Source organism: Fundulus heteroclitus, chromosome 4 (genome assembly GCF_011125445.2).
Source record: "Fundulus heteroclitus isolate FHET01 chromosome 4, MU-UCD_Fhet_4.1, whole genome shotgun sequence".
Lineage (NCBI taxonomy): Eukaryota > Metazoa > Chordata > Actinopteri > Cyprinodontiformes > Fundulidae > Fundulus > Fundulus heteroclitus.
The window spans coordinates 16,346,466-16,362,957 of record NC_046364.1 but is presented as its reverse complement, the minus strand read 5'-3'; the positions used below and the strand labels follow the sequence as shown (position 1 = coordinate 16,362,957).

Sequence of the window (16,492 nt, the reverse complement as noted above, 5' to 3'; positions counted from 1 at the left end):
TCTAGACCCGGGTAGTAGTGAATGGCAACACAAGCACTAAGGTTTCAGGTTTTAGCATTACAGCTGGAGAAGACTTGTTTAATTAAATAATATTTAAATGTAGGGATTACTTTATGGTTCTAAATCATATTTTTCCTGCATATAGTGATCTTTGGGCACTGGTGCCCTTTATTTCATAGTTGAAGAAAGACAGGACAGCTGTTGGATGTTCATTTAAGGGTCCTCAGCTGGAACTGAAGCACAAACATCTGAATATAAATGGTACCAATCAGGCATCTGCTGATCTATACCAATTTTCTTGTTTTTTTTCTTGTTTTTTTTTACATCTGACCTGGTAAACACTATTTTGACCGATTATTTTTTCTGTAAAAAAACTGTAGAAAAATACTGTAACATATAATCGGGCTGCAGGTTCTTTCACAGAAGATGATACAATTCTAAGATTATCCTGCCCCCCGTTTTTTGTTACAAAGCACATGTAATTAAACTTAATCCAGTTTTAATTAAACTCATAAAAAGTGCATGAAAGTGCAGGCTGTCGTTTGATGTGTTTTGGTTCAAAAGATGGCGGGAGTTTCTGATTTTGATGCAATGAATAGGAGAAATATGTTTCGGCATTCGACTTCCACCCCCCAATCACAAGATAATTGGCTGATTCCAATCTCTGAGCAATTAATCGGTGCTTCTCTGGTAATACCCGGTTTATTGCGTGCCACACAGCCATTACGTAATGAATAAAAGATGTAATACTTGGATTTTGATTTGCATGTAAAAGCAACAGGCTAACCAAAAAGGTCAGAAGGGACAGTTCTTATCAGCTGCAGAATATCTGCAGCTGTTTATTTTTGTCACCATAATCTTCTCGTTTTAATTAGCTCCCTGGTTGTTTATCATGTGGAGTCTGAGTTGATATATTTAAATTGCAAATCTTGCCAAAAATCAGACCCGTGGATGTGGATTGCACACAAGATGAACAAAACTAATTTATTCAGATTATCGAAGCTGAAATAAATGAATCGGTGGGTTTAAAATGTCTTTAGTACTTAATTATCAATTTGGATGATACCCTGGGGAACTATTTAAATTAATTTCTCTGCATTAAGTGTGACTTGATATTTTACATACTTGATGTGGAACGGTCCCCGTCCTCATCTCTCACACAGTTCCTTCACTAAACACATATGAAGGTTGTGGGGAAGATGACTTTAAACCTGTACATCTCCTGGTTCCTCCGCCTCTCCTCCAGAATCTGTGAGGAACACCCCCAGTTCGGAGCCCCTCCCTCCACCCACCGCCTCCTCCCAGGTCTCCTGCCCCTCAGAGATCATGGCTGACCCCGAGGGCAGCTACCACGGCTCCACCACCACCGAGGAAGAGCCCAGCTACTCCAGCAACCTGCCCCCGCACCGCCCGGCCCACCCGCACGCCTTAGCCCACCCCCTCAAGAGCTTTGCTGTTCCTGCCATCCCAGTCTCCGGCCATCCATCGTACGACTCCCCCGCCCTGCCCAGCATGCCCCTGCTGGCTCAGACCGGTGAGCCCTCGCATCAAACACACCCAGAGTCTGTTGACCACCCAGTACGAGGCATTCTCTGGCCCTAATGTTTGTGGTTAGGTTAGAATGCTCTATTTTGTTAAATCTTATCGTATTTGCAAGTCATATCAAGTTTAACATTTCACAATCTGATAGACGTGAAATAATCCGAAGCAGGTTTTGCCCATAATTCTCCTCTTCACTTCAATTTATTTTTGCATAAAGTCAAATTCAATTGTAACGTCTTGCAAAACTGTGAGTTTCAGTTTCGAATTGTGCTACACACTGCCCAGTTTAACCCTTTTTCGTTCAAACTGATGTCGTTCAATCCAATTGCTTTAGCAATTACAAGAAGCCAGTTGGTGATAGCAACAGAAGCCACTAGGCTTTGACCGAGCCCTGAGCCTTTCCTGTAACCCTAGTGTTAGGTGCACGGTTGTAAACCAGAAGAGAACTCGGTCAGGTTTCCCTTTCCGCATTACACAATAAGGTTTTCCACGTTTTTTACTGATTAAAAATATAAAAGTTGGGGCGCACGATAATATTCAAAATCCTTGTTAAATAACCCACGTGTGTAAATTGATCTTGGTATAAATACAACTGTTCTGTAAAGGCCTCCGAGATCTTTTTAGGTTACCAATGAGAACAAACAGCATCATGGAGACAGAAGAACACAGCATACAGGTCAGGGAGAAGGTTAGGGGAAGTTTAAAGCAAAGTTAGATTATATAAACAATATCCTGTCGCTTCATGCTTGCTCAGTATGAGGGATTGCTGCAAAGCCATGGACAATGCAGACGACTCTTCCTGTGGTTCTACGCTTCTCCAGGAGTGAATGCTGCTCGTCAAGACTTGATGCAATCTACTGGTTCCCTTAGACAGGATATTTTTTGACCAATCTGTATAATCTGATTGAATTTGACTTTTGAAAGGGCTTTGAGATTACATGCTTCATGAATTGGAGCTATATAAATAAAGTTGAATTGAAATGGAATTGAATCCCTAGATCTAATGGTTAATCTATCATTCAAAAAGAGTATGGAACAACAGAAAACTTCCCAAGACGTGGGGGTTCACCTAAAAGGGGAGGATTACTCAGCGAAGCAGCCAAAGAGCTCCATGGTAACTTTGGAGGAGCTGCAGACATTTGCAGCTCAGTCATCAGAATCCACATTTCAGGTTTTCAGCCAGACAGCTATTAGTTGTGCACTGTTCAAACTTGATAACAGGAAGCTGTAATTGAAAGGAAATGGTAAGAAGTCTTGTTGGTAGTTCAATTTAAAATATATTGTTGCAAAACACAACCAGGAAATTCACTGTAATTGATAGTTCGACATGTTCTAAGGCATTGCCATATTATAATTCTATAATGTTTTGATATGCAAGAATATTTGTAGTCAGCCTCGGCATACTCCAAGCGTACTGAGTGCGTTGATTTGCAACAGCTGTAGTTTTTGTGCGCTTCGTTTGATGGTATCTGGGCAAGACATTATCAAAAACATTACATAAAAATACATTTTGTGATTAGGGTGTATTTGGCTTTACACTTTTGATCCTCCTGAATTAATTTTGCTCTTATTGTTATGGATGGATTAATCCTAATTATGATGGGTAGGTAGGCTCGGTGATCTTATGGTAAGGTGACTAGCTCAGGGTGGTCCATGGCAGCAGCACTAACTGGAAGCCTTTCCAAACCTCCTCCTCCCCCAGGCCCTCCCAGCCACCCTCACGTTGTAAAAACAGCCTCCATCGGAACGCTAGGAAGGACACGCACTCCGATGATAGTAACGGTGCCCAACGCCCCCGACGTGCCAGAGACGAGCAAAATGCTGGAGGATGTAGACAGCGTGAGTACACTGCCCCGCGTTGGCACTTTGTGGCATTACAAGGACGGTGGTAAATATTTCAGTTATTATCAGTCCTGTCTAAAAAAAACAAAAAAAAAAAAACAGAAATATGTTCACACATCATACCAGATCCATGTGAGGTTTTTGTCTAGGCTCTGGGTTATACAGTGACTTGCAGCTGGACTTGTTGTAACCACGTTTTCTGTTTGTTCTTTCTCTCTTTTTTTTTTTTTTTTTTTCCTCCAATTTCCATCTCATTTTAATTTCTCGGCGTTGTCGGCTGCTTTTCAAACATAAATTATTCGGTTTAACAACTGATCATTACAAAAACCCGTAACTGGAATGACTTTTTTGTTTTACCATCTGATTTTTTTTTTTTATATATATATATATATTTTTTTACTTCCATGGCTCTTGTTTGATTGGCTGTCGCTCCTTTTTGTCGTCAATGTTTTTTAATTTCGTCTGCTTTAGTCTCATTGACCCAGCCCGCCTCACCCCACCCATCCAACTCCCTCCTCGTCTCTGCTGGATCCCTGACTGACCTCCTCTCCCTCCTTTCCTCCTCTCCTCTCCTCTCCTCTCTTCCTTCCCCACCTCCAGGTGCTTGCCTCCCTCCCCCCCTGCCCCTCCCCCGCCCCTCGCAGTAACCCTGTTCCTCTCCCTCAGAGCTACGAGCCCGACGAGCTGACCGAGGAGATGGCGCACCTCGAGGGCCTGATGAAAGACCTGAACGCCATCACAACGGCGCCATGACCCCCACACGCTGACACAGACGTACACGCACGCACACATATATGCAGAAGAGACACACGACTTTCACAGGCAAACAAAACACATCCAGAACACAATCCTTCCGGAGCCAGAGGTCTGTTGGACAGGAAGCGGCCTCTTGCGCCCCGCAGAGACAACTTAAACCTCCAGCCTAAAACGTAGGGACTTCTTCCCGGCTCACTTTGCTCAGTCTCTGACAGGAGATCGCCTCGGGGGGGGGGGGGGGGGGGGGGGAAGATAATCGAGACGCTTCATGTTTATATGAAGAACAAATCTCAGACGATTGACTTCTAAGCATCGATTGCTTTCAGCCGGACGATTGTGGATCCTCTGTTTTCTCCTCCGGCAAAAACTGGCTGCAGACGGTCGACTCGGCGTGAAGCGACGAGGAGGAAGATCACAGATATGCTGGGTTTTTTTTTTTATGCTGGCGCTCATGCAGCGCCGACTACAACACAGTGTTTGATCAGTGTTTTCTTTGTGCGTTTTGTATATCTATTGGGCCGTTTCAGTGAAGTGAGCATTGGATGTCAGCTCCTCCCCTTACTGTTTTTTTTTCCTTTTCATTTTTTTTTACAACCCTACAATATTTTATTTCTATTTTGCTTTTTACTCTCATGTCATATATTGTTCCATGACTTTTTATTCATTTCAATGTTATTTTATTTTTTTACACGCATATCCTTCTGAGTATGTACATACATGTTGTTTTTAAACTGCCTCATTCTTTTCATTTTTTTCCCCCCATTGTTTCATTATTATTATTGTTGTTATTATTATTATTATTATTACTTTTGATTTAAATTGGGTCCTGAGGCTCAGTTTTCATATCAGTGGAGGAATGAAGTCCGATGGGTTTCAACAGTACCTTTTTATTTCCCCGGCATTGTGTTGTCCACGTCACACTCTGAAATGCTCTTCAGTCTTTCTGTTTGTTGTGGGAGCGGCGTTTTAAAAGCCTTACCAACGTGTTTGTAAGTCAGACCTCGGAGAAGACTCGGACTCCAGGAGAGCTCGTGGATCATTCTGTCAGACTTGGACAGCAGCTCCAAGCTCGTCTGGGTTACCTCGGACCCGACAGCTCTCATGAAAAGAAGAAATCAATCATTCGATCAATCAATCAGCAGCAGCAAATAAAAAGTTATCTTTTATACAACAGGTTTGGCTGTAGGTGTGCGATTTACCGAGGAAAAAAAAAAAAAAGAAAAGAAAGCAAACTCTTTGGTTTCGGGCATCTCTTCTGCTGAAACACCTGGGCATTTTCCTGCTGCAAAGTCTTTTTGATGTTTTGTTTTTTTCTGCATCCTCTTCATCGAATGCCACACTGTGGTTCTGTTACAAACATTAGAAGATGCAAAAATGCTGGCCTTTCGAAAGGGACTCCCAGATTTGTTTTTTTTTTTATATATATATATATGGTAGGTTTTGTATGAAGAAAAATAAACAGAAGCTTGTTCTGAACACAAAACTGCTGTAAGAAAAAGAAAGAAAGAAAGAAAAATAGGTCCACCTCAGAGACTAGTTTTTCATTACCCTCTTACCCAAAGAAATTTTGTCATTTGCAATCATAGTAATTTCCTCTACTTTTGTGAATACCATGTTTTGCATAAATGTGCATCGTCATGAATGTCAGTATAACTGTTAAGAGATTTTAACTTTGGAGGGCAAACGAGGAGCACGTTTCGAAGGAAACTGGGAGAACGAGGACCGGACTCCATTTGGGAAACGATCTGTTGAGTTGTAAACAGTTGAACCTGTATTGCACTTTTTCACAATTTTTGGAAAGGACATTTCTTACATATCTTGTGTTTTAAATATCAGAAGCTGTTTGTGTAACGTAGTGTCCTAGGTAAGCAGCAGGCAGCTGGTCTTTTTTTTTTTATGTTCATGTTTTTGCTTCAGAGAGGATATGAAACGAGCGACTGAGTTGTTTCACTTGGCGGCTCGCGATGAGGAATTCTGTTGTTCTGCTTGTTCATGTACAGAGCTTTCTTTGCTTTCTGTAGAAGAAGAAGAAAAAAAAATCTGTGGCTTTTAAAAAAAAAAAATGTTGGAAAAATGTTTGGACAAAAATATGTTTTTTTATTGGTGCTCCTATACATTGTGTATACAAGCTATTAAGAATACTAACAAAGTAAATGTTTCTGCTTGTCTTTTTCGTCAGAAATGATTGAAATGCTCAGCTGGAGCTGGTGGGGTGTTTATTGATCTCTTAAATGTGGAGACTGTTCTGACAAGTAGGTCAACAAGAGCTCATTTAAAAGGTTTATTTCAGTTATTCACGTTAGTAGTGAAACTCCAGTAGAGTCGTTGCACAAAAACTTTTCTGTTCATTTTGATGACAATAGCTTAATCAAAACATAAAATAGAATTTCTGAGAGAAATTGAGTTTTAGATAAGACCACTTTAATAGATAACACAGAAACATGTGTGCGGCTTACACGTCATGCGAAAGACTGCTGATTTCACAGACGGCCATTGAAGCCTTCCTCAAGGAGGTTGACACACGGAAGGTCATTGTTAAACAAGCTTGCTGTTCACAGTGAGCCACATCCAAGCACATTCATGGAAAGTTGAGCGGAAGGAAAAAGTGTGGTAGAAATAGGCACACAAGCAACAGAGATAACTGCCGATTTGAGGGGATTGTAAAGCCTCCTCACTTTGTGGAGGCTTTGAACCATATATGTTGGAACCGCTTTACCTGGACTTCTAAGAAAAAGCTCTGTTGCATGGTAGCCCAAATTCCTCAGATAAAAGTACATTTTGCATTTAATTTAGAAATCAAGATCCCAGCTGGGAGGGGGTATTAACTGTGGAAAGATGAGTTTTCATCAACTGGACCATAATCATCAGAGGAAAGATAAGTCTTAAATATACAACAGTGTGATAACTCTATATGAGTTTACTGTTTTTAGGTGAATGATTAAAGCAAATTCACTTCAATCAGTGAGGTTCTCTTTCACGAGAAGCGGCTGTTATCAAAGAACAGTCCTATTCAAAAGTTTTCTTTTACCGTGGTGAAAATTAATTGTTTTGAAACTTTGCAGCTTTGGTTTTTGTGGTCACAGGTCAGTTTTTTTTTTTTTTTAGATTATTATGCAGAGAGCTCAAACATTTCGAAGAACTTCATGACTTTAAAAACAATCAACGGACTCCACGCTGGCTACCTGAGCTGGCAGCCCCACAAATCAGCAATCTATCTATTGACAAAAAGCAGTAGTAAATTAAGCTGCCATTTCCATGTCGTTTTTGCTTATGCTTGTGTATAAACGGTAAAATGATAAACCTAGATACCACTTTTATAACTACTAATCAATATGCTAGTTTAACGGTGCAAGCGGAAGCCGGAGTCCCCAGAGAGAACGCATACGTGCAACGGGATTGGGAAGAATGTGCAAAATGCATGTGAAAAGACACCAGGAAGGGATTCGAACACAGAACCTTCTTGCTGCAAGGTCACAGTGCTACCAACCCATAGCACAATCAGTTTACCCATGTGTGTGTGTGTGTGTGTGAATATCATGATTCTATGACAATGTTTTTGTTTTGTTTTTACTTAAGGTTACTCCACTATAAAGCTCATAATGCATAAACCCCAGTCATTTCAAAAAAGAAACTCAAGGTACTGCAGATAGAGCAAGGCATGTTTATTTATATAGTGTGTTTCAGTAACAAGATGATTCAAAGTTCTGTGCATGAACAGAAAAATATTACAGAGGGAAATATTACACAGGAAAAGACCATCATTACGTTAAAGGAAAAAGCTAAGTAAATCCTTGACTTCTTTCATACATTTACAAACATACAAAAATCAAAGGATCACAGTATTTAATTGTTTCAATTCATAAGAATTAAGCTAAGTATATCATTGGGGAATTCTGATCTCATGTAATTTTGTACAACTTTTCTAAAGCTACAACTAGAATAACTTTTTCTTTTGTTGTTTCACTGGAATGAGCTTCATCAGTAAAAATGTAATTGTTTCTATTTAATTGTTTCTATTCATACATTACTCAAAGCTACAACTTAAGGTCTCTGATCTGACCTTTCTGACACTACAGCTAAAACAGAAAGCAGAGTAAGGGGAGGGCACAGAAGCAGCAGTGTGTATGTGTGTGTTAGTCTGAACTGTCCCATATAGCGCTCACAGTCTGATAGTGATGGAACGTTATCAGGTAGTTCATTAGTACTCTGTTCCAGGTCACAAGTGTCACTGACGTCTTGTTTACATAACATCGAGGAGAAATTAAGATTGTCAGACTTTCGAGGCCCACAGGGAAGCCAGATTCTGATAATAGCATTTGTTTTGAGCAGGGAGACTCTTGTTTTTCTGTATGCCTTAAAGTCTCACTGGTACATCTCAATGGTGATTCCAAAGCAGCCAATTTTGTAGTTATTCTGCCAGAGTCCAGCTTTCAGGTTTGTCCAAGATTGTTCCTATCCCGCCATCAAGTTCAGGAACCGCAGCTGGCCTACAGTACTGCTTACACAGCATTTGAGTCTGAGTGTTGGTTGCGGATACCTCACATAGTTCAGGTAGCCTTGATATGGGCCGAAACAGTTGCCTACGTTTTCAGAATTTCTTGATACTCCAGGTAACCGCCAGCTCCAAAAAGTGGAAATCCTGTTGTCACAAATCCAATTTTTTAACACATTTTCAACATCCACGACTGAAAAATTAGAAAGACACGATCCTCCTCCCAGTGGTCCAGCTGCAAATGTCCCGACGGGAAACAGGGGCTCTCCTTAACCCAGTATTCTTGTCTAGAAAATTTGATAATTCCATTGAGAGTCCAGCTGGCCAGATCCATAATTTATAATTTGGAGGATATGTAAAAAGAGGCTCCAAGAAGGTTGATCGAAGCAGGGCAGATATTGAGCAGAGCTTAATATTTTCTGTTCAGCCTGAATGAGATCTTAAAGAAAACCCATAAAAGGACTTTTAAAGTTCATTTCATTTTGAATTTACAAGCTTAAAAGCTTCAATATTTGCAGTCACAAATGTATCTTAGATGGCCAAATATATTCCTCTCCATATGCATACAATTCTTTCTCTTTTTTTAAACTATAATTTTCAGACTAAAATGTATCAAACGTGTACCTGTTTTGTTAAATACAACCTTCCACGGCGTGAGACGGTGCAACAAAAAGTGGGGGAACCAGCAGGGGTCGCTGCAGAGAGGGGCAATATGGATAAACAGGTTGAGGATTGGGCGTACAATTTTAAATAGTGGTTTAAAAATAATAGGGAAACATCCATCAGGTGTTTGTTCTTATTGTGGGGAAACAGAAGGAGTAGAGCATGTGTTGATTTATTGTAGAAAATATATAAAAGAGAGGAAAGAACTGGAAAGGGTAATGGGGAGTTCAGTAAATATGGTTAATTTATTATGGAAGCATCAATTAGATGATATATTTAAAGCACTTATAAAATATTTAAAAGATACAAAATTAGCTGGGAGGATTTAGTATGTATTTGTGTGTGAGTTCATAAGTATGTATATAATTTAGTTATTTTAAGATTTGAAGATATATAGGAAAAACTTATTCTGAATTACATCTCCATCCAGTTGATGTCTAACAAAGCTCTGATGCCTTCACGGAGCAGATGCACTTTTGGAGAGACTAAGTCACAAAGACTTGGACGTGTAGACCTGTATCTCTCTACATAATATTAGAAAACTCACATTCTAATGAAAAATATAAACAATATCTTTTCATCTTACTTGTGAAAAGTTATCCCTCGAGCCGTGACGTAGATGATCACTCGATTTAAACAAAAATAAGCCGCACAGTGCTGAGGCATCATTAGTGTGTTCAGCTTGAATCAGCAGGATTGGGTAGAAAAGTCGACCGCCCCAAAATGGCGGCCGTAATTCCTGCGCAGCGACTGTCAATGCGGGATCTACTCTTATATTATGTCTATGTCAACAGCGCCCTCTGGAGTCACACCTGGTACAACCTGTGCAGTACTTGAATAGCTTGCCAGTTCTTCTTCTACAGTATCAGACACAGATAAACTAGCTATGGTAACATTCATTAGTAATGATGTAATAACATAACTGTTGAAAGCACAAAGTGTCGATTTTATATTTGGAAGAAATTAACATTATTCATTTGACCATCAAAGTACACACAATCTATACTGTGCAATATAGTACGTTGTACCATTACAGTGATAGTGTTCTTGAGCCTTCATCAACAGCAGTAAATGTACTGAAAATACAAACTTATGTTGGAAGTAGAGTTTAATTCACAGCTTCTTAATAGTCAAACATAATTTCCCTATACCAATCATACAGGGTTACTTACTATTTGTTACAGTGCATGACAGAAGTGGGGAAGTTATGTGAAATTTGTGCTAATGAAATTAAAATTATATATACTGCACACACAAAAAAAGGGAACACAATGTAAGTCCAAGTCAATCAGACTTCTGTGAAATCAAACTGTCCACTTAAGAAGCAACACTGACTAACCATCAATTTCACCTGCTGTTGTTCAACTGGAATAGACAAGAGGTGGAAAGTAGAGGCAATTAGCAAGACCCCTCAATAAAGGAGTGGTTCTGCAGATGGTGACCACAGACCACTTCTCAGTTCCTCTGCTTTCTGCCTGATGTTTTGGTCACTTTTGAATGCTGGTGGTGCTTTCGCTCTAGTGGCAGCATGAGACGGAGTCTACGACCCACACAAGTGGCTCAGGTAGTGCAGCTCATCCAGGATGGCGCATCAATGCAAGCCGTGGTAAGAAGGTTTGCTGTGTCTGTCAGCGTAGTGTCCAGAACATGGAGCCGCTACCAGGAGACAGAACAGTACATCGGGAGACGTGGAGGAGGCCGTAAGAGGGCAACAACGCTGCGGCAGGACCGCTACCTCTGCCTTTGTGCCAGGAGGAACAGGAGGAGCACTGCCAGAGCTCTGTAAATGACCTCCAGCAGGCCACAGATGTGCATGTGTCCGCTCAAACGATCAGAAACAAACTTCATGAGGGTGGTATGAGGGCCTGATCTCCACATGTGGGGTTATGCTTACAGCCCAACACCGTGCAGGACGTTTGGCATTTGCCAGAGAACACCAAGATTGAAATTCGCCACAGGAGGTTCACACTGAGCACATGTGACAGACACGTCAGAGACTGGAGACCCCGTGGAGAACGTTCTGCTGCTGCAACATCCTCCAGCATGACCGGTTTGGCAGTGGGTCAGTAATGGTGTGGGGTGGCTTTTCTTTGGGTGGCCTCACAGCCCTCTATGTGCTCGCCAGAGGTAGTCTGACTGCCATTAGGTACAGAGATGAGATCCTCAGACCCATAGTGAGACCATATGCTGGTGCGGTTTGCCCTGGGTTCCTCCTAATGCAAGAGCCCATGTGTCTGGAGTGTGTCAGCAGTTCCTGCAAGACGAGGCGATGGGTTGATGATATGGACCGGCCTGCCCGTTCCCCAGACTTGAATCTGGGACATCATGTCTCCATCCATCAACGCCACGTTGCACCACAGACCGTCCAGGAGTTGGCAGGTGTGTTAGTCCAGGTCTGGGATGAGATCCGTCAGGAGACCAACCACCACCTCTTCAGGAGCACGCCCAGCTGCTGTAGGGAGGTCATACAGGCAGGTGGAGGCCACACACGCTACCGAGTCTCATCTTGACTTGTTTTAAGGACATTATATCAAAGGTGGATCCGCCTGTAGAGTGTTTTTCCATTTTAATTTTGAGTGTGGCTCCAAATTCAGACCTCTGAATCAATAAATGTTAATAAATGTGATTTCCATTGATAATTTTTGTGTGATTTTTGTTGTTAGCACATTCAGCTATGTAAAGAACAAAGTATTTAATAAGAGCATTTCATGCATTCAGATGTAGCATGTATTATTTTAGTGTGTGTGTATATATATATATATATATGCCATAGACATATATATATATATATATATATATATATATATATATATATATATATATATATATATATATATATATATATATGCCATAGACATATTTGTTGTTTATTCCAAGCTAATTGCATATTCAATTCAATTAAAAAATGCTTTATTAAGTCTTGATTTTTGAAGCTGCTTTTTTATGCATAAAACCCGTTGCAATTTTCCCGTTATGTGATTGTTGTATGTTGCAAAGAATATTCTATTAAAGATTTTGGAAAAAATTAAATAAATTATGGAGGGATGGATGAACGTATTATAGGAATAAAACAGACTAAAAAACATGCAAATACACAGAAAATGTTTACAAAATTTTAAATAATTCGAGCTCTATATCAAAATTTGTTACAAAAAATAACAAATAATCACCATGGAAAGTCGTTTTTAAACACGTTTTGCTGGAAATTACTCAAGAAAAACACGAAGGAGCTTGACCAATCTTCTGACCAATCAGAAGCCGTTTTTGGTTTGACTGAAATCCTGTTTATCCAATCGCGTTGCCGTTGGTCAACGTTCCCGCCTTGTCCGTTTAATCCTTTGCTGGAGATCTGGTAGGAGAGAAAGCGCAACCTTAACAGTTTGTGGAACAACCCGAAATCCTTTACTTCGACAAAAATGAGGGACATAATTAATCCACAGGCTGGCCAATGCGGCAGCCAGATTGGAGCGAAGGTTAGAAAATACTTATGTGTAAAAGTGAAGGTTAAATTCGTTGGGACGCCGTGTCAAAAGTTATATTTAGTTTGCCCCGGCTGCTAAGCTACAGTTAGCTAGCTAAACAGAAAATGCTAAAGTAACGTTAACTCTAGTTAACGATAGCCGTTGGTTTCTGTTGCTTTTGGTAAGTCTGGCTGCTCAAATAATATATATATATTTTTGGAGATTTTTCACGGCTCTAGTGGCTCGCTTTTTAACACAGTATTCTGATAGGAAGGGGGTGGAAGAAGGGGAGAGACAAGCGGCAAAGAACCGCGGGTTGGAGTCGAACCCGGTTCGACCGCGTCGAGGACTAAGGCCCCCGTACATGGGTCACGCCACCAGTGCGCCCACAAATAATATTTATCGTTTTTTTTTTTTCTTTCTGCGTTTTTAGTTCTGGGAGGGAGACAGTGACCTGCAGCTGGACCGGATCAACTTATACTACAACGGGGCGTCAGGTTTGTTTCGACGCTGTGTTACTGCGCTGAACTTTAATGGAGCTCCTGGAAAAGTTTTTGTACCATTACCGCCCGCCAGATGACCGTTTCCATGACGACCTAGAACCATCCCTACCAGTTGCTAACGGTTTTCTCCATAGACGACATATACGTAGACGCCTCGTTGGGCAGGGTCTGCCTATGCTGCGGATGCGTCAGAGCGTCCGCCATGTTGAATGTGGCAAATCTACAGTTAGTCTGCGTGACTCAGACTGAGTCACTTAAACAGTATCAGAGGATGTTTAATCTCAGAACATACTTTACATTTGTAATATTTTTATTTTTGTAATATTACGAGTTTATTTTCGTATCTCCTGACTTCATACTTGTGAAGAATAAAAATAATTAAAAGAATCTAACCTGGCTCTATTACTCCAGGACTGAAATAGTTCTGCAAACTGTGACTATTCTGGAAATGTCCCCCCTTAATTCTCATAATATGACGTTTTTCTCATAATATTACCACTTTTGTCTTAACTTTTGAGTAACTTTCTCCTTAATACTCCCCCCAAAACGTCTGTTCCTAATCTGTGACTGTACCAGAACTGAAAAGGGTCACATGTGACACGGTTTTATGAAATAATGAAGACCACGATGTTTAGATTTAACCAATTGACTTTTATACAACAGAACTTAACTCCTTTCTGCCACATACAATATAGCGGTGACGTTAACGTACGAAGCCATATGGGAGTTAGGGTCATTTTGACCTTTTTTCCCTGGCTCTCGCCGATGGAAGTAAGAGGAAACATCTGTTTAATTGGACGGTTCCAAAATATGTCAAGTAGCGGAATTAATCGCTCTGTTGTTGTACTTTTCGTGATAAACACTTCCCAGAATTTAAGCCCTGTTGCCAATTGACGTCAATAGCGTGTAACGCACACACACCAATGGAGACACACAGACATTTGTGTTTAACGCACACACATTATGAGCCTTTAAAGTGACGACCATTGTATTTGAATGTCAGAATTCGCTCCGGAAACCCGTTTTGTACGTTTCTAGGCATAATAAAGACGAATTCTCGTTGTTAAGACAAAGGAACGCCATTTTCTCTGAGTCTTTCTTTCTTTTTATAAGGTTAATAGTTAAGTAATTCTCCCACAAAATTGGTGAACCCCGGACGTGATAGGAAAAAAGGGAGTTTTTGCCTTCCCGGACAGACGGCTTGGGCTCCCCCGCACGGACCTGGCCCCTCCGCGCTGGGGTGGAGGAGAGAGGACAGAGGTGAGTGAAAATACATTTTTTACTGCTCTGTCTTCGGCTCTCTCTGCTTGTGAGCGATGAATCTGCCGCCTGTGTAATTTGAATTGGGAAGAGCGTTGTTTGTGATTGATTGACGGACGGGAGTGGTCGTTCCTTTGGCTTGACATCTATTGGTATTTTTTCTACGTAGAAAAATAAGTTGTCTTAAAAATATCAAAAGATTTGGAATGATATTTGCTTCCTCCACAGTTGGGCACACATGACAACTTAAAGAAGTGATTGGTTACTCCCAGCCGCTTTTATCGGATGTCCCGTCAAATATGACGTTAGAAGCGACGGCGTATAAGAAATGAATCGGACCAGTACGGGTCTTTGCTGAAGTTTTTCTAATATACATAACTTTTTAGAATCAAAGAGATCATTTCTGAAAGAATTGATCTTATAAATGTTCGGTTGGTCGGAGTCTTTAGGGCGCGGCCCTGTTAATGTAAGCGCTTGAAAAAAGAATAAGGCAGTTCTCGGATCATTCCATGCGTGGAACTCCGATGAAAATGTGGCCTTAACAGAGTTGACTGCAGTCTGTTTTTGGTTGAGTACTCCAGGTTTAGGCAAACGAGGTTAAAGCCTCCTATCAAATTTGAAGCAAAGAGGCCTTGCTGGTGCACGTGAAGTATAAATGTTTATTTTTAACTTTTTTTTTTTTTTTTTTTTTTTTTTTGCTCTGGGTCCCATAAAAATCCCATAGTTACGTGTCCAGGAACTCATCCAAGCCAAGCACACAAACTGAAGATGACTAACCCTATTAACCTTGTTTAAGTTACTCAATAAATAAATAAACAAAATACATTACAATGAAGCTTTGATAGATAAGGTAGCACAGGCGGCCGGTTAGTTTAGTTTATACTATCATAACATTAGATTCTAACATCCATTTCGTTTTTAATCCTGCGTATCAATATTATTAGCAAGATAATTTACATATGTTGTTTGTTGTTTGTATTATGATGTTTTGTTATTATATCATGCTTATGTACTCTTTTATATGACAAGTGCTGGATGTCATTGCGAGTAGCATGGCTGACTTCCAATTGATGCCGTCGGTCAGGTGACCGATGATAACGGCGGATGCTCAGAGGTATAAGAGGTCCATGAAAGACTTTTTCCCCGAGAATGACACATAAATAAGTGATAATTATCTGGGTTTTTTCACTTTCATATTGATTGGATGTAAGTTATTGCAAAAGCAATGACTGTTTTGCATACGTGCACACTCTCTCTGTCTCTCTCTGACTCTCTCTGTCTCTCTGTCTCTTTCTGACTCTCTCTCTGTCTCTCTGTCTCTCTCTCTCCTCTATTATTGGAAATATGTTATTGATTGTAATCTGCACTTATTACATGACATTTTATATCAGCACTTGTGTAGACACCATGATTACATTAGTATGTTATCCATTGGTTGTGTAAGAAATTAGACTTTTTTACATGTTTGTTATTATCACAGCTAGACTTTATCAGTGTGGAGTCAGATTTTCAATATAGAGGTCTTCTAGATATGTCACGCTATAACGTGCCAAGGGAGGATTTATGGGAGTTAGGGTCATTTTGACCTTTTTTCCCTGGCTCTCGCCGATGGAAGTAAGAGGAAACATCTGTTTAATTGGACGGTTCCAAAATATGTCAAGTAGCGGAATTAATCGCTCTGTTGTTGTACTTTTCGTGATAAACACTTCCCAGAATTTAAGCCCTGTTGCCAATTGACGTCAATAGCGTGTAACGCACACACACCAATGGAGACACACAGACATTTGTGTTTAACGCACACACATTATGAGCCTTTAAAGTGACGACCATTGTATTTGAATGTCAGAATTCGCTCCGGAAACCCGTTTTGTACGTTTCTAGGCATAATAAAGACGAATTCTCGTTGTTAAGACAAAGGAACGCCATTTTCTCTGAGTCTTTCTTTCTTTTTATAAGGTTAATAGTTAAGTAAT

At 40.4% G+C, this 16,492-nt stretch overlaps 1 protein-coding gene and 1 pseudogene across 1 annotated transcript in view; both read left to right on the top strand.

Annotated features, from left to right (window-relative positions):
* LOC118562791 (neogenin-like) overlaps positions 1-6,308 on the top strand; it is a 38,063-nt gene extending 31,755 nt beyond the window's left edge. Inside the window, exons 18-20 of the mRNA XM_036135670.1 lie at positions 1,247-1,534; positions 3,245-3,381; positions 3,985-6,308. Of these exons, the coding sequence (XP_035991563.1) occupies positions 1,247-1,534; positions 3,245-3,381; positions 3,985-4,137 (578 nt within the window). The 3' untranslated portion in view covers positions 4,138-6,308. The remainder of the gene's footprint in view (positions 1-1,246; positions 1,535-3,244; positions 3,382-3,984) is intronic.
* LOC105916361 overlaps positions 1-16,492 on the top strand; it is an 83,635-nt pseudogene that overhangs the window by 59,836 nt on the left and 7,307 nt on the right.